Here is a 27,333-nt window from a genome sequence, read left to right on the forward strand (position 1 = left end):
CCCCCTTTCCATCAGGTACAGGCAGAGGGGACTGATGCTGGGCCCAGCGGCAGCAGCCTCCCTGTACTCATAGCAGCCTATGAGTGCTGGGCGCTGCTGCCACTGACAGGACTAAGAGGGGGGAGCGGTGGTCCCAGACCCCCACCGGGCCCCTCCAGCGAACTTGAGTCCAGGTACTCCTCCCCATCAGCGCCCATGGGTCTGCCACTGCTCCTTCTTCCCTCCTCAGTGCCCCTGACAGCATGTGCCCCGAGGCCAATGCTTCCGTTGCCTCCAGGAGTTACGACACTGCTATCATGTGTTTGAAACTTGGGTTGTGGTGACCAGAGGCGTTACTAGGGTTGGTGGTGTCCAGGGCAAATGTAAAAATGTCACCCCTTGAAAACTGTTTTATTTTTCTTATATTGGTGCTCAAACACACACACTGGAAGTACAAGAGCAATGAACACAGGAGCTCATTCAGAGCCACCCAAGCGGCTCGATGGTGCCCCACTATGCACGTGCCACATCCTCGCTACAAGACGGGGCGGCTGTCGATGGTGAGTGACAGCTCACCCCGTTTTTTTAGACGGGGAGGGGGGGTGGCTGCACAAACGCAGGCGTTTCCTTAGGAACGTTTGTGGGAGGCCCTACTGACATCATTACTGAGTCCACTCGGCCTTGCGGTAGCCGAGACCCTACCACAGGGTCTCGTCGTAAGGCCGATGGTCTCAATAATCGCAACGGCCTCCTGGCTGCTCGCATAAGCTGTGGGAGGTCTCCCACAGCTTAGCGAGCGGCCAGGAGGCCGTTGCAATTATATGGCATTAGTTCCCATATTCTCACTCCTTCCTATGGGAATGAGGTCTGGGTTGTGAAGAGGAATGCATTTGGTTCCCTCCGGCCCTGCGAATCAGCTCATGCACGCAACGTAATACTGCCAGGTCAAACCTGGCAATGTAATATTCCGCCACTACCAATCATGGCAATATCAGCAGTGATAGGGCTCACAATGAATTGCTCCAGTAGTCTTGGACGTGCCACCACAGCTCGCGATGAGTCAGATCCATCAATTGCATCAGGCAATCACAAGTTTTAATGAATAGACCTGAGATACATATGTTGCAAGTTAGCCTAGGGCCGGCTCGAGGCATGTTCCATCAGTACAGTCGAACAGGGGCGCCACCCCATAGAGGGCGCATCCTCCCAACCATTGTTGCGCACGGCATACATTCAATGCAGGAAGAGGGCTGGGGGCAGCCCAGCTGCTGACGTAGTGCTGGGCTCGCTGACAGTCTGACGTTAACGGGTGGCGTGCCATACGGACATGTCCTAAAATAATTTCATTAAGGGGCATTGCTATGGTAATTAGGCCACACCCCTATTTTTGGTCGGGCAACGGGCACATAAGTCCCGTCCTGCACAGGGCATGGCTCCCCGTGGAGCCGGCCCTGACTTAGCCAATATGATCGGGTTAAATAGTAGTGTCCAGCGCTAACCTAGTCTATTGACCTATAGAGAAGTTTATGTCCAGTAATGCAGAAGTGAATACAAGAATGTCAGATAGTTATGTAATAATGGTATTTATTAAAATAAATCTTATGTATTTCACTGAGTTGTTGATACTCCTGTATATATATTAAAATGTTCAATATTTAGAACAGTATCCAAATATGGTACAATGCAGTGAGGATTAAAGTTCCTGAGCAGTGGCTCTAGTGGATGAATAAGAGAGCTCCTTTAGGGTGCCTCTTTCCGTAGGCCACCAATGGGTGTCTACGTGTTCCTAGACCAAACTGCAATGGTCCCTATTACAGGAAATGTCTCTGGATAGGTATATATACCTATACAGAGGTGCAGGTATTATAGGGTAGTACCTGTAGGGGGTCCCTTTCCGTATAGCACCCCATGCCTACGTACCCCTGATGACACCTGTCTGGCAGCCTGTAATTGAAGATGGTACTGGCATGCACATGTGGCGTGTCACAATTCAAGTATATGTCTCAAAGGCGTTATGTTATGGTGTAGGTGTACCCTTAATCAGGGCTTACCTTCCGTACGAGTGATCATACGTGCCCTCACTAATGGGTAAGTTGCAGATGAATAATGTGCAGTTGTGCAAAATGTTCAAATTCGTACAATAGAGACAGGGGCGGCGTCCCGCACTTTTATCCTTACCGTTGGCACAGTGAAGTTCTGGTCGTGATGCGTCCTATGCTGTCTGAAAGTGACTGCCGGTCACCGCTCTCCTCCACAAAGCCTATGCGCCTAAAGTAGCTCTCTTATTCATCCACTAGAGCCACTGCTCAGGAACTTTAATCCTCACTGCATTGTACCATATTTGGATACTGTTCTAAATATTGAACATTTTAATATATATACAGGAGTATCAACAACTCTGTGAAATACATAAGATTTATTTTAATAAATACCATTATTACATAACTATCTGACATTCTTGTATTCACTTCTGCATTACTGGACATAAACTTCTCTATAGGTCAATAGACTAGATTAGTGCTGGACACTACTATTTAACCCATTACCTTATCTTTGAGTCTGAACAACTCTGTGCCCAGCAGCTTCCGATAATATTGGTAGGCATACTGTAGCGCTGGTATCCACATCCAGTATAACATAAGTTAGCCAATATGAACAACAAACACTATATCAGAAAGTGCTAAAAAAAAAATTAACAAACCTAGACACTCTCAGACCACTCCATGTACCCCCACATGCCAATCAGAACACTGCACATGCCTCCAGATGCCACAGATCAATCAACGTGCATCCATATGCTAATCAGATCACCCAACGAGCCTCCACATGCCAATCGGGTAACTCCAAATGCCACTCATACCACCCTGCATGCCTCCACATACCACTCAGACAAACTCACATGTCACTCAGACCTGACCACATATATCCACATGCCACATGCCACCCAGAACACCTCACATATTGCCCCGTGCCTCCACATGTAATTCTGGTCACCCCATGTACCTCTGCATGCCAAACAGACCACCCCATGCCAATCAGACCAACTCAAATGCCTCCACATGCCAGTCAGACCTCTCCATGTGCCTCAACATGTCATTTGAATCACCCAAAGTGCCTCCACATGCCAAACAGACCACCCCAAATGTCAATCAGACCACCTTACATGCCTAAATATGCCACTCAAACCTCCCCATGTGCCTCCACATGCACTCAATTCTCCACATACCAATCAGATCACCCCATATGTCAATCAGACCACCGAATGCAGGGCTGTAACTAGGGTGGTGCGACCTGTGCCATGGCACAGGGCACTGCAGGGCAGGGGGCGCTGTTTGGGCCTGTCAATTTTCCTGTTTATTATCATTCTTACTTGTAGCTTCCTCTTCTTTTATCCCCAGCATCTCCTGGCCTCCCCTATCTCTTCACAGGCCCTTCCCCATAAGGCCATGGCCCTTTTTTCGGGTGCACTATCTTATGTCCCTATTTGAAAAATGGGGGGTAGAGGGATAGGGACACACACACACACACCAGTGCTCTTTCTGGCACAGGGCACCAAAAAGTCTAGTGACGGCTCTGACTGAAAATGCCTCCATATGCCAAGCAGACTACCCAGCATGCCACTCAGACCACCGCTTCCACAAACCACTTAGACCACCACATGCAACTATGACCTCCCCATATGCCACAACAAATGCCACACTGACCTCCACTCATGCCTCCACCTACACCTGCCATTGTCCCTAATTACTCTTTTTTTAAGGTAAGCTGTTTATGCATGGAGATATGTACTATGTTAGCCCTCTCCTCCCAGAAGCTCTCTGACGATCATGTAAGTGAATGAGCTGAGCAGCTGCCGCTGCTGTCTGGGCTGTCAGGACATCCTCAGCTCCTGCTGCTGTCCTGCATCGCCCCTCTATCCCAAAGTGCTCTGTGTGGTCAGTGCTACACACTAAGCCTACTCAAGGAAGTCTGTGTTCGGGGAAAAGAGAGGGAAGGAGGGCTCCCGGGGGTGGGGGGAGCATATTTCCGTGTATTCTGTGTATCAATCCGCAAGTATTTATGTCATACACACTACAGCGCCGTTTCTGTTCCTTTTTGCTAGATTTGATCCTATATCCAGGAGACTACCTGTTTTTTTTAACGGTAGCTTTTGAGTGTAGCTACAAGTTAAGATTAATATTCTAAGAAGTGTCTGCTATATATGTTATTGCAACTCATGTTTTTTAAATTATAATTTTCCCTCTGTGGTGCCCTTATCTGATAGTGCCTACGTAAAACCCTTTTTAACTGTGTGGGCATTGGAGGGAGATGACAGCTAAAAAAAAAAAAAAAAAAGAGCAAATAAATTTGTACCTTGGCAAAACTATACTGCACCGCAGGTGGGGCAGATGTAAAATGAGCAGATATTTAGATTTGGGAGGGTTGTATCCAAACTTAAATCTAAATTGCAATGTAAAAATAAAGTATATTTACCTACCCTCCAGATTCGGCCAGGTGCCTACTCCGCTCCCAGCCCCCCGGAAAGGCAGGCAAGCCTCCCGGCCCTCGGCGACCCCCCCCCCCCTGCAATTACAATATAGACCCCGGAAGCGAGGGGGCGGAGACTCAATTTGCGCTGAATTTGGCTTCACATTGCCGTTAATCTGGGCATTGTGAATAGGGGGCGGGGCCACGATTACGCTATCGCGCGGTCACGCCCTATGCTCCGCCCCCTTTTGCTGCAACACCTTTCCCGCCGTGGAAGCCCGGCAGCTCCCTCCTGGGAGGAGGGAGCTAAAAGTCGGTAACTATGAAATAAAGCTGTCCAGCATTTGTGGACTACATGCAACAGCAGCCAGTATTTACCACACATGCAAAAATAATACATGTATTTGCCCCCCCTTACATTGCAACTTGGTCTGATACGAAAATTTCTTGCTTTTTTTAATTTGTTCTCAAGACAGAATGAGCCCCAATAACTTTAAACACGCAGCTGCAGGAACATATTTAGAGGGAGATGTGCTAATCAGCTCCTAACTGTCACTTTTCAAACACAGCCTGTAAAGTGACAGTTAGGAGCTGATTGGTTAGTACTTTATCTCCTTCCAGTTTAACTCTCTCCAAGGCTTAGTACACAGACCCCACAGTCTCTAAAGTGACAGTCCTCAGTTTTTCACAGTAAACCCAGCAGATGAAAGAAATGGTGGTAACCAACCCATAGAATAGCATTATATGGTGGTCATTGTGATGTTCTCTGTATTATATGGATGTCAATGTGATGTTCTTTGCATTATATGGAGGTCACTGTGATGTTCTCTTCATTATATGGTAGTTAGTGTGATGTTCTCTGTATTATATGGATGTCTTTGTGATGTTCTCTGTATTATATGGATGTCAATGTGATGTTCTCTTCATTATATGGTAGTTAGTGTGATGTTCTCTGCATTATATGGATGTCAATGTAATGTAATGTTCTTAGCATTATATGGGGCCCTCACACAGTGGAACCTGTTCCTGGGTGGAGGCTCAGCTGCTGCCGCAGAAGCACTGTGCTTGCTGCAGCACAGTCAGTACTGCTGCATACAGCGCAGAGCGGCTCCCAAGGCTCCTCATCAGCGTCACATGACACATCACGTTTGTGACGCTGATGAGGGGACTAGAGAGCAGCTCTGCCGGGAGGTTAGGTGAGTAATCAGCGGCGGGGATGTAGCAGTAGGCTCTGTGTGGTGGAGGGGAGGGGGGGCAGTAGACTCCGTGTGGCCTGAAGGAAGCCTCCACAACTTAGTTGTCCTAGGGCCCCCACAAGCTTTATTCCAGCACTGCCCATAGGGGCACGTCCCTGCGAAGTGTAAAAAATTACATAATCACTTTACTTCTGGGTTTGGACCCAACATTCTTACAGCGCATGCGGGGGCATCAGACAGCGCATGCGCGGGCATCACGGCCATCAGACAGCGCATCGGACCACACATGTGTAAGTGTGGCAGTTCCTTAGGATCTCTCTCTCCAAAAGTGGGCGGAGTTTGATATAGTTCATAATGTAGTAGCCCCCACAGAAATCTATGGAGGCTGCTTTTGCGATTGAAAATGAATGAACAGCAGGAGATATCGGAGTTCCCTTTATAGTTTTCAACTTATCAGACTAATTGAAATGTAAATAATGGGTAAAGGGCAAATTATTATCATTATACAATATATAAAAAATGTAAACAATAACATAGAAAGGTCATTTCCACAGATCCAGGATGCCGTTCCAATCCATGACATACACAGGCACATGGATGGATCAATGTGTAATCTATGTCACGGAAAAGTACCATCTAGAGAACCGCATCTGATGGCTGTCTAGCTCCAAAACAATTACCATATGGATTATATTCTAACATGGATATGTACAGACAGTGATCAGTAATAAACAGTCTAAAAGCAGATTATAAAGAACACTGGTTAAGTTGTACTATGTGGGTTAAAGACAATACAGAATGTTGAGGTATTATCAAAAACAAAAATCCAAAACAGTGGGGTAGCACATATGGTAATTACCCTGATTATCTTCTCCAGTAATTAGCTCATATGTGATCAGGGAGACTTGCGGGCGTGAGCTGAGGTAAAGGGCATCTTTAAGCTAAGATCAGACGTCAGTTGTGTCTTTATCTATTGGCTTATGTTACATTAAGATGCAGTATCTGTTTTATCCCTACAAGCTGTGCACCAATACAGAAAATGGTCACTTTATAAAACTCAATGATATTACTAATAATTCTCTGTGGCTTCTGACGCTCGTAGCTGAAATAAATGATTTGAGAATAATTATCAGCAATGTAAGAAATTCACAGAATTACGCTGAATATTTCCGCCGCATCCCTTGCTTCAGTGGCTGTGTTGAGAGTTATAGTGCTATTTGTTACTTGTCTACTGTATTGTACTGTACTGTTTTATCCTATACTGTCTTATTGTTATGCCCTCTGTACGGCGCTGCAGACAACTTGTGGCGCCCTTTAAGTAAAGTTTATTAATAATACTTAAATCACTGTAATGTAAGTCACTATTAGTCACTATGTAAGTCACAATGTAATGTAAGTCACTTTGTAAGTTATAGGGGCTTATGTAATAGCTTGCAACTTTCAGCTGCTGTGGGAACTCCTGCGAGTCTTCCTGTATTTTAAAGCGACAATCATTTTAAAGGCAAAACCAGTTTGTTTTTGCCTTTAAAATGATTGCCGCTTTAAAAATACAGGAAGACTTGCAGGAGTTCCCACAGCGACATCAGATCACACCCTATCACATAAGCCCCATAATCAGAGACGGATCTACTGTGAAACTAATGAAGCTTCAGCTTCAGGGCCCCTAACCCCGGAGGGGCCCTGAAGCAAATTTTTTTTTAATAAGTTAATGTTTCAACAAAATCAATGGAGTTTTTTAAGTGTGTTGTTAAAATAAGGTTTTTTTAGTGTTAGAATCATAAGTCAATTGGTTGAAGTACTTGATATTGACCTTAAAATATGCTCTACAATAGTCCATGTAGGGGGGTTTCTGAGTACCCAGAAACCCCCCTGTTCAGTACTGGCTGGCAGATACTCTATCTACAGCTCCGACCAGAGGATGGCTCTCATGAGCCAGCCGGCGCAGAATAGAGAGCTGCTGTCAGTGACACTGTTGAGTGTAGTACTGCCAGATGCCACTAGATGCTCCAATCTCTATTTGAGCTGTCCCATCTAACAGAAGTCGGCCCTGCAGTGCTGACCACAAACTGAAAGCTGAGCTGACTCAGGAATGGCATACAGCACAGAGGAGGGAGCACACAGCCTGAGAGAAAGATCTGACTCAGGGGATTTCAGAGATCCCGCTCAGGAGGATCAATAGCTGGGATTCTACAGAGGAAGTGAGAAAGTTTTGGTTTTGGATGTGTTCTATCTACAGTCTCTCTCTCTCTCTCTGGGGTTTCTACATCTATCTATCTGTACTCTCTCTGGGGGGTTTCTACATATGTAAGTCACTATTAATCACTATGTAAGCCTTTGTTAGTCATTATGGAAGTCACTATGAAAAACACTATTAGTCACTATGTAAGTCACTGTGCAAATCACTATTAGTGACTATTAGACACTATGTAAGTCTCTATTAATCACTATAAATCACTATAGAAGTCACTATGTAATGTAAGTCAGTATTACCCACTATTCATCACTATAGAAGTCACTATAGTTCACTATGGAAGTCACTATGGAAGTCACTATCAGTCAATATGTAAGTCACTATATTTCATTATTAGTATCTATGTAAGTCATACTTGCCTACTTTTGAACACCACTTTCAGGGAGACTGCAGATGACAGTAGAATGCGACGCGCGCGGCGTGCCGTTGAGGGTGTGTGATCTGCTCAGCCCATCAATATAGCTCCCTATCACATTCACATTAGTCCCAACCACACACACACATTAACATTACTAGATGCCCTACACACACACACACGAGCGTATCTATAATGGGTGCAGGGTGTGCGGTGCACACAGGCCCCTGGGTCCAGGGGAGGCCCGCACCGCACAACCTGCACCCATATTATCTAAAACTTACCTCTCCAAGGTCCCACGTTGGGTGTCTCAGCCCTGCACAAAACGTCGGAAATTGGCCGCCACTGCAATTTTTCCGGCATTTTATGCATGTGCAGTGAGGTAATCACCATACCATTTTCCCCGGCGACCTGCGCAGTAGACTCTGGGCACACTCTAGTGCCCAGAGTCTACTAATGGTGCGGTCGGCGGTCAGATGCGTCAGTCTGCTGCCGGCTGCCGGGGAGAGAGGAGGGGGCCCCGGACGGGGAATGTACACGGGCTTCCTCCTCTCTTTTTACGGCCCTGCACACACGCACACATTAATAGATCTCCCCCTCTACTCTCCCGTGGCACTGACATCAGTAGATTTTGCAGGAGCTACAGTGAGCTCTGAAACACTCAGGGCCTGATTCAGACCAGCTCGCTAGATGCATTTGCATGCAGCCATCAGCTGCCAAAGTATGCAAATCCCGCGATCGCACGGCAAGACATTAGCACGCCCACTATGTCTTGGCGTGCGATCACGGTGTGTATTTAGACGCCCACCAGCCTGTCTTAAGATGTTCACTTTACCTTAGTAATACACGTCATCTCCAGGAAGTGTATTCAACAATCGGTAACATCGTGTAACATCGGACCCATACGCAGCAATTTTGGCTGACCATACCCTACTGCAAGCACTGCGAGTGCCACCATACCCCCGTTTCCATCGACCAACTACCCACAAAGGGCTCGTCCTGTCACTCATTCTAGCGAGGCATCTATGGTCAAGGGGCGTTCGCTTCACGATCACATGGACTGGTTCGTGCACGCGCACTGCGACTTATACGCATGCAGAGATTGCAAACATTGGCAGGCTATGTCCGAATGCAGCCTAGCGAGCGGGTCTAAATTGGGCCCTCAGTCTCAAGCAGCTTTTCAGACCTCCAGTGTCGGCTCCTCCTCCCTCCGCTATCACTGGCTGGCCAGGGAATGCTGAGAGCATCAGCCTCGCACAGCAGCCTGTCGGCGTTTGGCCATTGAATGAGCTGGGTGCAGGGGGAGGCATCTCCGGGCCTAGTAGCAACCGCACTTTTGTATCCCTGCACCAGTAACCCATGGTGAGTACGCTGCTGCATTTTGATGCAGTCAAGCTCAGGCCCCGCCCCCTTCACCTCCACACTCGCTCATGTACAGTCCGATTTTTATATGGAAACAATCACCATCTGACGATAGCGAATGTTCCCACAGTCAAGCTCAGAAAATATTGTATATTTGGAGATTGATGAATTTAGGGAATCAGTCATAATGACCGCCGGAAGTCAGCCCGGCAGTTCAAATCCCAACGTCGGCAGCCCGAGGAGGGGAAAATCCCGACAGCGCAGGTAAGTATACTATCCCTATTCCTCTCCCCCCCCTAACCCTCCCATAGGAGTGCCTAAACCTAACCTCCCCCCTAGTGCCTAAACCTAACCTCCCCCTTGCCTAACCCTAACCTTCCCTGGGGGGGTGCCTAACCCTGTCCCCCCGGGGGTCCCTAAACCTAACCCCCCCATCTCTGGCTACGTGTATACTCACCCCTGGGGGACGATTGGTCTGGTGTCCTCTCGGCGTTCCAGCGTTGGGATTAACATAGGCTACAGAATTTCGACGCCTATGTCACATCCTTTGCCGGGATTACAGTGTCGGGATTGATGGCCGCCAGTCTCATAACTACATCCAGAATTTAGGGCCAGATCGGGGTTGAAAGGTATGCAGGAGATATCTGTGATATCTTCTGCATTACCTTTATAATGAATGGTCCGATACAATACAAAAGTAGGTGATAATGTTAATTTCCACCTGCTTTTGTGTCAATGAAATGATGATAAAAGAAACAGCACCTCCGCTACTTGTGCTGGCTGAGATCATGAGGACTGCTGTTGCAGTCTACTGCACTAGCACTACTTAACTGCACTAAAGAGCAGGTTGTATACTGACATGTTTATTTAATACTTTCACATGTTATTGTGTCTATGTACTTGTACTGTGAAATTCTTTAATAAAAATTACTTGCGGACAAAAAAAGAGCAGGTGCCGCTGGGTGGCGCTCTCGCCCAGTCCCGTTATGTCTCGCATCTCTATTGTTGACAGGCCGTGCGCGCCGCCGGACCATGGTCCGATGACGTCACACAGTGGAGAGTGGGACGGGAGCGCGCAAGGTCGGAGAGAAGCGGCTGAGAGACGGGAAGGAACCGGATCCTCTTCCGTTATTCTGTGCGTGTTCCCTGCCTGCTGGGGGCCCTTTGTGTGTGTGTCCGGCCTGCGGGCTGTTTGTGCGGAGTCTGAGCACTGCGTGACGTGGACAGGTATGTTTGTGCTGCATGACGTCAGATGGTGTACAAGACGTCACATGTGTGTGTGCTAGCCCCCGGGCCGGTGTGCTGTGTTCTCCCTGTGTTGGCTGGCCCTGTGTCCTCACACCCCGCTGCCAGCTGTCACTGTGCAGTGCTGAGGCCAGGAGGACCCCAGGGCACTGAGCTTCCTGCCTGTATAGTGTCATCAGGTATTAGCTTCTTATATAGAAATGTTCTAAATGTTTCCTGATTCTCTGCAAGTTTTTATTTTCCGCTTCAAGAGAACCCAGGACAGGTACCAAATACAATGTAGATATATTCTTATTTAATTTAGCACACACAGAGAAATGGTTTCTGTAGAGAAAGAAAGAAAGAAACCGTCAGCGCAAATATTACTTATAATTTCTGCCGTACTCAGATAATGAGCGGCCGGGGTTACAATGTCCCCGTGTGTCAGTGTAAATCCTCTTGTGGTGTTTAAATAGGGACTGTGGCTATGATGTGGCTTTACAAGTATCAAGGCTTTTGCTGGTGGTGGTTTGATTGGTGGATGCTCTGGAGAACTGTCCCTTGACTTTTTATATAGTGTAATATTTGCATGAGGCGTGCTATAGACACGAGTTGGTGGAACTGATGGCACATAAGGGGTGAAGCTCACCTGCTGTAGTTTAGCATGCACCGTGCTATGCCTTATGACCTGTTTTTCCTTTTACACTACTCTTTATCCCTTGATCACTTCCCCCTCACTCTCGCCATTTCTTGTTTTTCCACTCTTTTTTTTCTCCTTTTGACCCTGAGTCTTGGCTGCAGTCCCTTAACCGGCTGTCTGTGTCTGTCTCATCCAGGCTGGCGATTGCATCTTGCATTCCTGCCCGGGAGTAGGAGGAAGAAGGCACGGCTACAGCCAGCGTATGCCCAGTGAGGGGAGGAATCCCACGCCCCCAGCCCCCTACCACCAAGAGATGCCTGTGCCAGGACGGGCTCAGTTAAGACTGGACTGGAGAGTGGACTTTGGATTTGGGAGCCAGGGTTAAAGGATTGAACTTGGGCATGAACAGAGGGCATCACAGATGAGAGAAAACATTGCCAATGGTCTCCAGCCAGAAAGGACTTGGATATTGGTGTTACAAACACACGCAACAAAAAACATACCAGGTGGAACAAGGGAATCTGAATCACTGCCAGCGAGCATCACATATATACTAGCGTTGTACTGCCAGAGGAGGACGCTGGAAAGCTGGTACCATTGAGGACACATTGGAACATCACTAACAAGCCGTTTAAACCTGAGCCTCTTCTCCCACTGAGGACGTGCACCTTATAAAATATTTTTAGTCCTCTATCATGGCCTACCTCCACTGCTTCCAGCTATTCCTTATGAGGAAATAACAAAGCCAGTGACCCCTCAAAGTAGTGCCGTTTCTATTATTTATTCCCTGTATCACCCCCTCCCCCTGACACCATCCCTGGCTTACCTTCCATTCTCTCACACACCATGATCTCCCTGCTCCCATTTGACAGCCTGCTATGTAACCTCTTGGGCCTGTCCCTTACACTGTGGTTCACCCTTCTCCTCGTGTTCATCATCGTACCAGCTATCTTTGGGGTCTCATTCGGAATCCGCCGACTATACATGAAAACCTTGCTCCGTATTTTCACGGTGAGTCTACTCAAGTTATTTGATGCTATATATAATAGTGTTAATATTACAATTTCTGTTTTATTTTAGTGTCAGTGAAATGGTATGAGTTTTTGTGTGTGTATTGAAAATAAACACGATACCTCTGCTGGCCTGAAATGTAGCGCAGTTAGTACCTTCTCCTAGAAGTCTGTGTCATCTGGCCTGCTGACCTAGAACTGAAGGTCTTTCCTGTGTACAGATGACGTGGGATAACTTCATTACACACGTGGGATGCTGCCAATGAAAATGACAGGGGCGGGAATGACTTGCTGTTTCATGTTTCTTGGTACCCAATCAGAAGGGATTAGCTGGCGATGTCTGATGGTTCCTGGGGATTAGTGCCTTAGGTTACATAGTAACGTTTGTCTAATTGAATGGTGATCATTTCACCAATGGGAAAATTTTGCTCAGCTTTGCAAATTGCACTTAGAAATCTGTATGCAAATCCCATTCTTGGTTTTATATGAATTTGTGCAAGTTCTGTGTTTGCAAACTGGTTAACTCATGATTTGTTACGCTTGCGTAGGGAGCGGCTGCGGGCAGAAGAGGTGACCACCCTCAACACCAAATGTGTCTTTAAATTGAGACTACCCAGCGCTCAATGATAGTGTATGAGTGTGATTTCAGTCTGTGTGTGTCCTAAGCGAGGACCGACTAACAAATAAAGAAGGACACTAGACTTGGTGTTAAAGTAAAAACCAATTTAATTATCTCAATATCTACAAGTAACAATCCTAAGTACTCTAATATTTTAAATTTTTTTTACTATGGATTAGTTTTTTTTTAGAGTACCCAGGATTGTTACTTGTAGATATTGAGATAATTCATTTAAATTGTTTTTTACTTTAACACCAAGTCTAGTGTCCTTCTTTATTTGTTAGCTGGTCCTCGCTTAGGACACACACAAGTTCTGTTTGTATTTACTATAAATGTGCGGATGTGGACACTTCTCATGTAGTTAATGACATGTTTGTATTTCATACAGTGGGCAACCTTACGAATTGAGAGAGGAGTAAAGGAAAACAGTCACGCTTTGTATAAGCCTCTAAGTAATGGTATGTGTGCTCTGTATGTGTCTGTATATTTCTTTCTTCCACTATGGCCTTTTCTTTACATGAGGCGCTCTCGCTCAATCTGACAACAGTGCTGGAGGTCAGCCTGAGTATGGTGATCTCACAGTGCTGGTGTCGGGATCCCAACATGGGTTTAATGCTCCTTACTGTATATTACCTGTGTGGGTGTTAGAACTTTAAATATTCAGTTTACCGGCATGTTTAAAGTTCTAACACCCACAGAGTAAAATATGCCGGAATTGTGAGGTCGATGTACTCACTGTACAGCTAGTGAGTGTCGACCTCATGATCTCATACCCCAGCTACTCCTATCACACTTTCTTGTACTGATATGAACACGTCTCCTCTCACAGTACATTGTTCTTTATTCTATCCATCTGTCACGGTCTCCTTGCAGAGGTGCTTTATGCTTCTCTCGTCGCTCATTCTCTCAGTGCTCTTCTGTCTTTTATCATTGGACACCTGTTACCGATCTCCCTTTCTTGGTATCTTCTCTTCTGGTTTTTCTTCCTTCCTTCTCTCTATGTGACACCATAGCCCTTTCTCACCTTCAGTTCTTCCTTCTCAACTTTTGTAATTTTTTTTTCTCTCTTTGCTCTTCCCCAATGTACAGGAATTATTGCTAAGGAGAGCACGTCCCTGGAGGAGGGTATATGGGAACTGCGTGGCAATGGGCGCTCGGGTGACAAGCCAGAGTTCGAGCTGTCGGACATCTTTTACTTCTGTCGGCAAGGCATGGAGCGCATTATGGACGACGAGGTGACCAAACGCTTCTCAGCGGAGGAGCTGGAGACCTGGAACCTCCTGAGCAGAACCAACTACAATTTTCAGCACATCAGTCTCCGGCTCACCGTGCTCTGGGGGCTGGGCATGCTGGTCCGGTACACATTTCTGCTGCCACTCAGGTGACTATATGGCGTGTGCAGTGCCTGGGTCCCAGCGTGGTCTGGAGACAGACATTCACTTATGATTGTGCCTTTGTAGGGTCGCTTTGGCTGTTACAGGGATCAGCCTTTTGGTGTTTGGCACTTCAATAGTTGGATACCTACCTAATGGGCAGTAAGTAGATTCTCATTTATTTTGGTGTGTGTTGTATGTTCCTGTACTCTTATTATTCTATTACTAGCACATGTAATGTAAACTACTCATGTCGTGCTAGTATTAACTTATTTATTTTTAGAACCGATGTCCTATTTTTATGCCCCACGGTGCTTTCTGTCTCCTTCCTCTTTCCACTGGGTCAGTCTCGCTCCCCTCCATCCCATTTCTCTGCTGTTCTATCCCTGCTGTCAGAGCTAAGCCGGCTGCACACCCTGCAAGGTTTATCAGGCAATTTATCCGATATCACAGCATGTGTGACTCTGCAGCAAACTCAATATTTATCTGATCAAAATAGATTGGATTATTACCGGCCATGGGCCATATTCAATTTGAGGCGAAAACCCATTTTATCGCCAATGACGCCATTTTTGCCTGTTTGAATTATCCCCGTATTCAATTACATTGACTTTTCGCCGGTGGGAAAAGTCAATGTAAAAAAACGGGGATAATTTTTCTCCAGCCTTTAGCTGGCGAAAAAAAGTGCAGAATTGGGGTTTAGGGGCACAGGCTCAAAAAAAATAGCCTGCACTCCTGGGAATGGCCATTAAAAACAATGTGTGTAAAAAAAAAGTTAAAAAAAAAAAAAAATAGGGACACCCCCAAAAAATATTTAAAATTTGGGGGTTAAAAAAAATAGGGAACACACTTCTAAAATAGCGAAATTGATTCCAGAGGGGCTAACGGCAGGTGCATTTTTGAAGAATGTAAAAAAAAATAATTTTAGGGACTTAAAAATATGCTTGCACCCATTTTGAAGTACCTCAAATTTGATGGGCATAGTTATTTCCCCCCCAAAAAAATTCTAAATGCTCTTCTGCATCACTTTCTTCAAAGCCGCATTTATGCACCTGCTGCGGCTATTTCAAAACCCAGCAGCAGGCTAAAACGGGGGTTCCCATAGTGATCTACCATGTCTGGACATCTTTAGGGGGGTCCTAGGATGTTTTCCCGAAAATTCCCGTTTTTTTTCACCGCTCCAAGTTTCGCCAAATCCCGTTTTCGCGTAGTTTGAAATTGAATCCGGGGAATATCGGGCACGCGCGCGATACTTGTCCGCCTGGGAAACAGGCGAAGGAGGCGAAAAGTCCAGCTGATGAAAAGTCTGGACTTTTCGTCTCAAATTGAATACGGGCCCATGTGGTAAATGCGGTTGAAGATTACTAATATGTATTTATTAACATTTACTTGTATAGCTAGCGCCAGCAAATTCCAATGCACTCAATTGGATATAGTCCTGTGTGTGTGTGTGTCTGTGTGTGTGTCTGTGTGTGTGTCTGTGTGTGTGTCTGTGTCTGTGTCTGTGTCTGTGTCTGTGTCACTGGAACAGATCTGATCTGGCTGCTCCACTCCTGTGCAGAATGGCCATATATTATCCAATTTGACCCCCTTTGTATATAGCCTCCTTGGGCAGTGATCCTATTGCTCAGAGCATAGGTTGAGAGGTGAGACTAGCCTGTATGTGGCTAGTAATTGGCTCAGGAGGGCCAGGCTGATGTTTCCTTCATTCAGTGAGTGAGTGGTACCGTTTCTCTCTATAACGGGAAGGTAGCCTGTGGCACTCCAGCTGCTGTGGTACCACACCTCCCATTATGCCTTGGCACAGTTCTACTGTTAGGACATGCAAAAACTGTGGTAAAGGATGCTGAGATGTGTAGTTTCACATCAGCCGGAGTTCCACAGATTGCCTACCCCTGCTCTATAACGTAGTTGTAACAAAATGTTGTGCAGGAATGAAAGACTAGCGCCCTCTGGTGTCAGATTGTCTCATACTGTGTATGGTTACTTCAGGTTTAAGGAGTTCCTCAGCAAACACGTGCATCTTATGTGTTACCGGATCTGCGTGCGCGCCCTGACTGCAATTATTACATATCATGGCAGGTAAGTCTGCTCCACTTACCTCAGAGGCAACAACATGAAATGATATTTTCTACTTTGCATGGTCTTCAGAATTCTATGCATTAGATTAGAAACACACTAGAGAGTATGTTGCTGTGAGCATCACTATTATAAATTGAGAACCAGGGTCCCTATGGAGGGAATTCAATTGTTGTTTAGGCGGCTGTCAGTAATGGGCATCTGACAGAGCTATTCAATCGTTGCTCTGATCGGACGCCCAGACTTCTGCTCGCACCCTCCTGAGGCGGCGAGCAGAAATTTGCGGAAAGCCTTTTGGACTTTGCACAGGATAAGCCACTTTAAGTGCATTTGGGTGTTATAAGTAATGCAGTCGCGTCTGATCTGGAAAACAATTGAATTCCCCCTTATATGTCCTATGAAATCTGTATTGTTCAGTGTAAGTCTGCCAGGCTGCATCCTTTCTCCTCACAGTGAGAACAGACCCAGGAAGGGAGGCATCTGTGTGGCCAATCATACCTCTCCCATCGATGTCATCATCCTGGCCAGTGACGGCTACTATGCTATGGTGAGTGGTGATTGGGTTTGATGTCTTCCAATCAGTGGCTTCGCTGTGATCTGTAATATGGTGCTATAGTATTTTCTCCTTGTTGTAGGTGGGACAAATCCACGGGGGCCTAATGGGGATTATACAGAGAGCTATGGTAAAGGCCTGTCCACATGTTTGGTTTGAACGTTCAGAAGTCAAAGATCGACATCTTGTGGCTAAAAGGTGTGGGACAGAGGAGCTGACAATCTAATATACAGAAAATAATATTCTGCCTGTATATTGTATATATCTATATCTAATTTTCCTATTCAGTGTATGTTCTAATCTCACCCACCGTACTGCTGCTTCCTTGTGGTATATTATCTAACTACTCTTCTCCCTTTATTTCTGTCAGATCTGATAGTTCTCTTTTCTTCATCATATCCTAACAGTCCCTTCCTTTCACCAGGCTGACAGACCACGTGCAGGACAAGAGTAAGCTGCCAATCCTAATATTTCCAGAAGGTAAGACAGGAGCCCAGCCGTTCTCCTGCGTCAGGGAATATATACGCCTTGCTTATAACGACGCATGTATGTCACCTAATGCCGCTATTGTATGTATGCTTAATACCGGGACTTGCCTTTAAATAAGCTGTCCGCTTTTAAATCTCGTGACAGGATGTGCTAATTGTGTTGAGAGGCAAATATGGTAATTGTCATCTAATAGCCATTTTTACAACTAATCTCATTAGTTAACCACTCACAAAGGTCGTTTCCAGTTTAACCCGATAAATGCAATTCTTTTCCTACTCGACAATAGCTCTGTGTAAATGTTATTCTTTTTAACTCTGTGTTCGATATATTTAGCATTATGGACAATTCATTCAGACCATAGCAAATGCTCTAGACGTCTGACTTACAACCATACACACAATATGTATAGGTTCCTTCCAGCCATTAAATACAAAAATTCTGGTATGCAGTCATGCAATATCAATAGATATCCATATATGTGCTTAGGTACACATAATACATCATAGATTAGGCACAGCGAATCAATGCATACAATCATGCAGATTAAGTCAAGAGGTTCAGTTATTCAGACCAAACACCGGAATGTGGCGGAGAAATGTGATCCAAGTGACTTTGACCGTAGAATGATAAATGATACTGGATTTGAGTATTTGCTGGTCTCCTGGGATTTTCTAGAGTTTACAGAAAGAGGTGAACACAACAAAAAAGCATCCAGCGAGTGGCAGTGTTGTGGGTGAATGAGAGAGGTCAGAGGAGAATGGCCAGACTGGTACAAGCTGACTAACGCAAATGACCACCACAAGGGGATGGGAGAAGTAAACTGGTTGTCATGGCAGCAGAGAAGGGAGAATGAAAGTAAAACATCATTTATTAGTGGTGATCACCTTTTTTAAGGCTGCATCTGGTAGTTAAGCACTTACAATTATTGCACTTTGGTGGCTAGCTGTCTTACTGCCAACTCTCCTTGTGTGCAGTTCCAGTCACTGTGGTACATGTGATGAGTTTGTATGTTCTCCCCATGTTAGGCGGGTTTATGTCTGGGTGCTCCAGTGTCCCCACAAACAGGTTAGTAGGTTGTATAGCTTCTGGTTAAATTGGGCCGGCTGTGGACATGTTTGTACCCATGGTAGGCAGATTAAATTGTCCTGTCTCTGAGGCGGGGACTGATGTTCCTGGATTAGGTAAATGATGAATTAATCTCTACTTTTACCATGTGGTGAACCGTCATGTGTCAGCATCTGCCCTGGGTTACCCTTAAGTTACTCTGTAAACACGCCGAGGAGCTATTCTAAGTCGTTACAATGTAGCGCTAAGAAAACGTGTGGAAAATGGTGCCCAGTAGGTCAGATATTTATAACCCTGTCAGGCTTATGTTTGTTATATTAGAGCAGCAGTGCCAGTACGAACTGCGCTGACGTATAACTATTTGGAGACGGGCTTGTGACAAGCTTGTAAAAATAATGTTACCGTTTGATTCTCTCCTGGACTCAGAAAACAACCAGTGCTTTCATTTTGTCTGAATGTCCAGTGTTTTAATATAGAAGGAACTCTTCAGTATGAGCTCTTTGCCCAATGAATCAGTCAGTATCTATAGCTAACGCACATCTTACAGCTCATTCCCTCCACGTCTCTCTCCTGTCAGGTACCTGCATCAATAACACGTCTGTAATGATGTTCAAGAAGGGAAGCTTTGAGATAGGAGCCACTGTGTATCCCGTGGCTATCAAGGTGAGTTGTGGGGCCCTGTGTAACTCTTGTGGTAGAGAACGGTGGAGTGACTGACTGGTCCTCTCTCTCCCTCTGTATAGTATGATCCACGCTTTGGTGATGCCTTCTGGAACAGCAGTAAATATGGGATGATCACCTACCTCCTGCGAATGATGACCAGCTGGGCCATAGTGTGCAGCGTCTGGTACCTTCCTCCTATGACACGTCAGGTGAGCTCGCACCTGGCAGGTCTCTGTATTTCAATCTCTGAACAACTCATTAGAATCTGTGGTTGCCTAACAGTGCGTGTGGCCATATAGCACATCCTAACGCTCCTTCCTGGAATATTATATTATGTGATAAAAAAAATATTAATGCCACTTATTTTATGGCAAGTAAATTGTGATCATTTTCTGCTGTAATAGTCTTCTAAAATATTATATGTACAGTATGTGCCGGTCTTCTGTCTCTGTATTATATGATGTAGTTTGGGCATTTCTAGATAATAAGCAGCAGCATGTTTGGATCTTATGTTTGACTTACAAGCAAAAGAGCTTAAGAGGTAATTTATTGTTGAAAGGTATTTTGTTGTATATTGGTTATATTTGCCTAATGGGTGATTGTATAAAAATATTCTTGGTATAGGATACCCACTGTGGCCATACCTACTACAGCCAGAAAATCAGTACCTCTAGCACATGGGAGGGTGGAAAGTGCAGTGTTTGCATGTGTCTGCTGGTAGTACATAGTCTCTAGGACCCTGCAGAATCCGTTCATCATCCATTGTGCCCCTGCCCAGACAGAAAGATCTCCAGACATGTGTATGTTTGCTCTACAGTGGGTCAATAGGAAGGTGACCAGTGAAAGGTTCAACGACCCAGACATAAATCATTATTTCCCACTAAACTTACTGATGAGACACTGCAACAGAATTGCATTAGTTCTTTACAATAAAATATTTGTAGCTTTTTCACAGTAATGCTTAGGAATATGTTTTTATTGTTGGAGATTTTATGTAGAGAGAGAGAGATGTATGTATAAAACTAGCGACCTGCCCCGACTTCGCACTGAGCAATTTTAAAATGAAAGCGATAGTTTTTTTTTTTTTAACCCAGGTCTTACAATATGACCCTATAGACAACATTAGTCGTTTTTTCCTCCTGACGTGAATGAAAAGATTGTTTTGACGTGACACGCAAAAGGGGCATGTAAAGTTGTCCATGAGCAAAATAGTCTAACGTAGGTCAACTCCAGCCACATTAAGCCTCTGTGTCTGTGCTATATTTATTGGCATGCCACAGCAGGCTCTAGTTTGAAATTAAAGAATATTTTTTTAGATCAATGACATAGAAATGGTTAAAAAAGGGAAACTTTTTAATTTTGTATCAGTAAACAGGGCTTACATGAATTTTTCTGGTTAAACCGGATAACACACATCAATCTCTACATGGTATAAAATAGTCTATCGTGATAAAGCTTTAACGGTTTAGGCAGCGTAAACCAAGAAAGCGCTCGGACGTTCGTTTTTTTATTGACTTGCTTTACTAAAATCGTCACTGCTCGGTTCCTTTTTGTCATATATAAATCTTACCTCTATGCGCTCCAAGTCCAGTTATACATAACACGTGAGCACCATGCAACTCTGTAGTGCTGAGCATCTTTGTGTGACTTTTATACCTTCAAATGCATCTTAATTCGCACAGTGATTTGCATAGGATGCACAAGCAGTTTCTGATTATAATATGTGGCATGCCTATATTCTGTCTCCTATTGAAGGTAAAAAGACGCTCTGCTCTTACCTAGTCACGCCACAGCATGGCACAACTAGAAGGGCTGTTTAATGCGCAAGGAAGTAAGCTGTATGTGTACATTAATGTCTCATACACCTCCTAAACCAGGATGAAAGTGTAGGAGCCAGACCCCCCTTCCCACCGGGAAGCATTACTGAGCACCTACGCCCCTGACAACCAACCCCCATGGCCACACCAGTAACGGGGTGCCCCAGTAGTAATCCTCCCTCTGCAGTGCCCCCAGTAGTAATCCCCCCTCTGCAGTGACCCCAGTAGTAATCCTCCCTCTGCAGTGACCCCAGTAGTAATCCCCCCTCTGCAGTGCCCCCAGTAGTAATCCCCCCTCTGCAGTGCCCCCAGTAGTAATCCCCCCTCTGCAGTGCCCCCAGTAGTAATCCCCCCTCTGCAGTGCCCCCAGTAGTAATCCCCCCTCTGCAGTGCCCCCAGTAGTAATCCCCCCTCTGCAGTGCCCCCAGTAGTAATCCCCCCTCTGCAGTGCCCCCAGTAGTAATCCCCCCTCTGCAGTGCCCCCAGTAGTAATCCCCCCTCTGCAGTGCCCCCAGTAGTAATCCCCCCTCTGCAGTGCCCCCAGTAGTAATCCCCCCTCTGCAGTGCCCCCAGTAGTAATCCCCCCTCTGCAGTGCCCCCAGTAGTAAACCTCTCTCTACAGTGCCCCCAGTAGTAATCCCCCCTCTACAGTGCCCCCAGTAGTAATCCCCCCCTCTGCAGTGCCCCCAGTAGTAATCCCCCCCCTCTGCAGTGACCCCAGTAGTAGACCCCACTATGCATTACCCTTAGTAGTAGCCCCCCCATAGTGTCCCCAGTAGCGCCCACCCCCACCTATGCAGTGCTCCCACAGTAGCGGCCGCCCCCACCTATGCAGTGTCCCTACAGTAGCGGCCACCCCCACCTATTCAGTGCCCCTTTAAAAGAAAAAAAAAAAGTAACTTACCTGATCTCCGCTCCTACCGACGAACGCCGCTGTCCGCTCCTCCTGGCCGCTCTGCACTATGGGAGAGACGTCATGACGTCTCTCCCAACCTGCTGCGGGGTGAGCCAGAAGGTGGAGCTCATGAGTGAGCTCCACCTTTCACTCCGTGAGCGACGCAGCAGCCAATGAGAGTCTGACAGACTCTCATCGGCTGCTATAACAAACATACAGCCGTCAGCGGCGGCTGTATGTTTGTTACTCTGTAGTGTGGACCGCTCTCGCAGTCTGCACTACAGGGCCCGGGGGTTGCTGAAAACCTGGTCGCCAGGTAGCCAAATCTGGTCGCCATGGCGACCTGGTCCCCGGGTTTTGTTGAGCCCTGTCCTAAACCTTCCTCAACAAATGCTCTGTAGAATAGTGAAATTATATAATACATATATACAGTATATAATATGTGTGTGTATATGATGATAATAAAATTGGACCCATCGTCCCGGCCTTCACTCTGTCCTCCCCCCACCCACTCCGTCCCAGCTCCCATACTTGCCGTGGCAGCCAGTCCTCCTCTTTGAAATCTGTCCCGTCTCCCTCGCGGTGTTAGCCGTTGGGCCGCACAACCAGGCTTCCACTGCGCACTGAGGAGACAGGACAGACATTTTGAAATGATTTTATACAGGTATACAGTGTTCTCCATTGGGAAAGTAATTTGGGAGCACATCTCACTGCAGACAAGTTATTGCTAGAACAGGAGTATATTGGGAGGACTGTGATATCCCAGGTAATCCGGCCTGCAGCTAGTCCTCTTCATTATATTTCCTAAATACTCTACATAGAATCCGTATGGTCACACAGTATAATAGCAACAAGGTTGTCTGTGAGTAACAACGATCTATACAAACAGGATCCAAACATTGCATGATATAAAGCCATACATAATGGTGTGTACTAATTCTTCCAGTTGACACTTAGACTGTTTGATATAATTGTGTACTAATTGTATAGTAATATTATGAATAAACCAGTAGGAAAGCCTAAAGAAAACAATCAATACTTATCCTGAAATAAATATGAGGAGATTGTGATCCACCAGTGGTAGCTATATATCACTGCACTGGACAGCTCCACCAGCTGGTGGATATATATCACTGCACTGGACAGCTCCACCAGCTGGTGGATATATATCACTGCACTGGACAGCTCCACCAGCTGGTGGATATATATCGCTGCACTGGACATCTCTTCCTACTGGTAGATGTATAACGCTGCACCGGTCAGCTCCACCTGTTGGTAGATACAGTCAGGTGCATAAATATTGAGACATTGACAGAAATTTCATATTTTGGCCTCTATTCACCACCACAATGGCTTTGAAATGAAACAAACAAGATGTGCTTTAACTGCAGACTTTCAGATTTAATTTGAGGGTAATTACATCCAAATCAGGTGAACGGTGTAGGAATTACAACGGTTTCTATATGTGCCTCCCACTTTTTAAGGGGCCAAAAGTAATGGGACAAACTAAACAATCCTAAATCTAACTTTCACTTTTTAATACTTTGTTGCAAATCCTTTGCAGGCAATTACAGCCTGAAGTCTGCAACGCATAGACATCACCAGACGCTGGGTATCATCCCCGGTGATGCTCTGCAAGACAGACCTCTACTGCAAATGTCTTCAGTTCCTGCTTGTTCTTGGGGCATTTCCCTTCAGTTTTGTCTTCATCAAGTGAAATGCATGCTCAATTGGATTCAGGTCAGGGGATTGACTTGGCCATTGCATAACATTCCACTTTTTAGCCTTAAAAAACTCTTTAGTTGCTTTTGCAGTATGCTTCGGGTCATTGTCCTTCTGCACTGTGAAGCGCTGTCCAATGAGTTCTGAAGCATTTGACTGAATATGAGCATATAATATTGCCCGAAACACTTCAGAATTCATTCTGCTGCTTTTGTCAGCAGTCACATCATCAATAAATACAAGGGAACCAGTGCCATTGGCAGCCATACAATCCCACACCATGACACTACCACCACCATGCTTCACTGATGAGGTGGTATGTTTTGCATCATGAGCAGTTCCTTTCCTTCTCCATACTCTTCTCTTCCCATCACTCTGGTACAAGTTGATCTTTGTCTCATCTGTCCATAGGATGTTGTTCCAGAACTGTAATGGCTTTTTTAGATTTGTTTGGCAAACTAATCTGGTCTTCCTGTTTTTGTGGCTCACCAATGGTTTACATCTTGTGGTGAACCCTCTATATTCACTCTTGTGAAGTCTTCTCTTGATTGTTGACTTTGACACATATACACCTACCTCCTGGAGAGTGTTCTTGATTTGGCCAACTGTTGGGAAATAATTCTTCTGTCATCCACCACAGTTGTTTTCCGTGGTCTTCCGGGTCTTTCGTTGTTGCTGAGCTCTCCGGTGCGTTCTTTCTTTTTAAGAATGTTCCAAGCAGTTGATTTGGCCACACCTAATGTTTTTGCTATCTCTCTGATGGGTTTGTTTTGATTTTTCAGCCTAATGATCACTTGCTTCACTGATAGTGACAGCTCTTTGGATCTCATATTGAGAGTCGACAGCAACTGATTCCAAATGCAAATGTCACACCTAGAATCAACTCCAGACCTTTTACCTGCTTAATTGATAATGAAATAACGAGGGAATAGCCCACGCCTGTCCATGAAATAGCTTTTGAGTTGATAGTCCCATTACTTTTGGCCCCTTAAAAAGTGGGAGGCACATACAGAAACCGTTGTAATTCCTACACCGTTCACCTGATTTGGATGTAATTACCCTCAAATTAAATCTGAAAGTCTGAAATGAAACAAACAAGATGTGCTTTAACTGCAAAGCCATTGTGGTGGTGAATAGAGGCCAAAATATGAAAATTCTGTCAATGTCCCAATATTTATGCACCTGACTGTATATAACGCTGCACATCTCTTCCTACTGGGAAGAGATTAATTTATATAGATACTTACTATATAATATAAATAAAGAGAGAAGAAATCACCTTCCCCACTCTTACATTTGACTTGTGGCCTCACAGGAGAATGAAGACGCTGTGCACTTTGCGAACCGGGTGAAATCTGCCATCGCACGCCAGGGTGGACTTGTTGATCTGCTTTGGTAAAGCTTAAATATTATTTTATATTATTGGTCTTTTCACTTTCACAGGGGATTGCTGATTCTTTTGTTGTTGCTCTGCAGGGATGGGGGACTGAAACGTGAAAAGGTCAAAGATGCATTTAAGGAGGAGCAACAAAAATTGTACAGTCGTATCATCTCTGGAAGCCAGGAAAACCGAAGTCGCTCCTAAGAACTAGTCTCGGGGAGCAGGCTCTTACCTGGGCCACACCGCTGCACCAAGGCCATGGGAAAAATGTGCTGAGCCGCAGGAATCCAAGCCATGGAGGGAGAGCCGAGGAGACACAAGAACAGGGAGCAAATCTGGGTTTAAGGATGTGTTGTCAACTGAGGAACAGAAAGAGCGGGAGCCATAGGACGCAGCAAGCCCTCCTAAAAACTAATGGCTGCGCCCATGGGATCCGTATCACTTACTCACAAATACTGTTTGAAACACAGTTTCTGAAGGGCGCAGTCCTCTTAAGTTTCCAACCCCAATAGTGTCCAGAAGGTTTTTTTGAATGTTTAGGATCCACAAAAAGTGTTTGTAGAACCTGAACAGTCATTTGAAAGTATGTTACATCTGCGGCACTTTAAACTGTTACAGACTTCAAGGCATCTAAAGCCAACTCTGGCCCCGCCGCCATTGACTAGACAGAACAGATTCCAAGTTCTGTAGTCCATTGGATCGTATACAGGCCAAAGGTTAAAGGTCATATTCACCTGCAGGAATTAATGTTACGCCAGCAATGTTTGGACCTCGTAAAACTGCTGTGGCTGAGACCCTCCGAAACCCAAATTTAATTTCTTGATATATGGCATCTTTATAACGTCCCAGTACAGCCTTGCCCATTCACCCCATTCAGGCTATTTACAGTTCCTTTAAGTCACAGGGTGACTGACTCCAACAATCCTGTATTCCAAAATCCAGGGGGTTAATGATGCCACTGTGTTTGAGACCCTGCCAGATCCCATATTAAGTAAGACATGTGCCTCCCTTTTTCTGTTACACCCTGTCCTGCATGGGCTGTGGGCCACGTTCCTTGTTTTGATTTTATATAGTCATTGAAATAAAATATCTTGAGAAAAAACAATCCGCCCTCCAGTGGTCAATGGGGCCAAGAACTAAAAGTCTAAAGGGGCTTATACACCTGAGCCGCGAGTTCCCATTCTACACACGCCGACCCGAGCTGTGGATTGGTAACCAAAACCGCCGATCCGCTGGCAGCGACGAACGGCGATCCAGGAGATTCATCAAATTTAAAATCCCCGACTCGACGACTCTGACCATTTTCGGGTTGGGGAATCAAGATTTTTCAACAAGGTGAATATTCCTGATCTCCCAGCCCTGACGTTGGCAGAACGGGGAATTGTGTCAATCCGTTGCAGATGTATGGGTGGCCTTAAATCAACCAGAACCAAAAATATACAAATTTACTAGTATCTATTTGGGGGGATTCTTTTTCACTTAGGATGGTCTCTTCCCTACGCCCTGTGACAAGTGCTGATTTTGGCCTTCCACAAGGAAGGCCTGATCAGTATAGTAGACTATATCAAAATGTTGCTTCAGCCAGCAGGCGCAGTGATATGTGAGCTCCTCAGTATAACCAATCATTGGAATGTTTGAGCCATTGTGGTTGAACAGGTAATGTTCTGGTTCTTACAGGCCCAAACTTTTCTATTGTAATCTGATTCTGACATTCTGTTTTACATTAATGTTCCCAAATTCTTCTAACCCACAACATTGAGAGACCAATGTTTTATGCTTTTAGATCATGTGACGCAAAAGTTTCATCAGTGGTCTCGAATTTATCAATCCCCTCTTAGTTCCACTGCATGAATAAAAGATATTTCTACCCTCCACATCGTCACGGGATGTAGACAAAATGTAATTGTAGACCTTGTCTACAAATTATAATGTGTTCAGCTATGTCAACAGGCAATGTGTCGACATGCTGATAATGTTGAAGTATGAAATGTCGACAATGTTAGAATGTTGACATTGGGGTTAGGCTGCAGCAGGGGGTGGATAAGGTTAGGCTGCAGCAGGTTAGGGTTAGGCTGCTGCAGGGGGAGGGTTAGCAGAAGAACATCGGTGGATCGGATTATTTGACCTGAAAGCAACAGTCACATGACCGATGGGACCCGGAAGCCCCGCTGCAGCCGCCCCGAGCAGGTGAGT

The 27,333-nt window shown here is 45.5% G+C and overlaps 1 protein-coding gene across 3 annotated transcripts; it reads left to right on the plus strand.

The window, feature by feature from the left end:
* Positions 1-10,645: 10,645 nt before the first annotated feature.
* On the plus strand, positions 10,646-26,250 carry GPAT4 (glycerol-3-phosphate acyltransferase 4). 3 transcript variants are annotated; one of them, XM_088443430.1, is made up of 13 exons: positions 10,646-10,745; positions 11,671-12,485; positions 13,492-13,561; positions 14,193-14,484; positions 14,564-14,638; positions 16,469-16,558; positions 17,009-17,102; positions 17,191-17,306; positions 17,533-17,588; positions 19,240-19,325; positions 19,406-19,534; positions 25,075-25,154; positions 25,236-26,250. In XM_088443430.1, exons 2-13 carry the CDS (start codon positions 12,321-12,323, stop codon positions 25,342-25,344), a joined length of 1,362 nt encoding a protein of 453 aa, XP_088299556.1. In that variant the 5' UTR covers positions 10,646-10,745; positions 11,671-12,320; the 3' UTR covers positions 25,345-26,250. The 3 variants fall into 3 exon arrangements, with proteins under 3 accessions (XP_088299556.1, XP_088299555.1, XP_088299557.1); XM_088443429.1 differs by having other exon boundaries at positions 10,648-10,837; XM_088443431.1 differs by lacking the exon at positions 10,646-10,745 and adding an exon at positions 10,867-11,034.
* The last annotated feature ends 1,083 nt before the right edge of the window (positions 26,251-27,333 follow it).

The sequence above is a fragment of the Taudactylus pleione genome, unplaced genomic scaffold, assembly GCF_031769625.1.
Source record: "Taudactylus pleione unplaced genomic scaffold, aTauple2 ptg000329l, whole genome shotgun sequence".
Taxonomy (NCBI): domain Eukaryota; kingdom Metazoa; phylum Chordata; class Amphibia; order Anura; family Myobatrachidae; genus Taudactylus; species Taudactylus pleione.

Bases quoted from the DNA above. Each gene is read 5' to 3' on its own strand.
- GPAT4 (XM_088443430.1), top strand. From the start codon at position 12,321: ATGATCTCCCTGCTCCCATTTGACAGCCTGCTATGTAACCTCTTGGGC. The intron at 14,485-14,563 runs GTGACTATATGG...GTGCCTTTGTAG, and splicing joins ACATTTCTGCTGCCACTCAG to GGTCGCTTTGGCTGTTACAG. The intron at 14,639-16,468 runs GTAAGTAGATTC...TGGTTACTTCAG, and splicing joins GGATACCTACCTAATGGGCA to GTTTAAGGAGTTCCTCAGCA.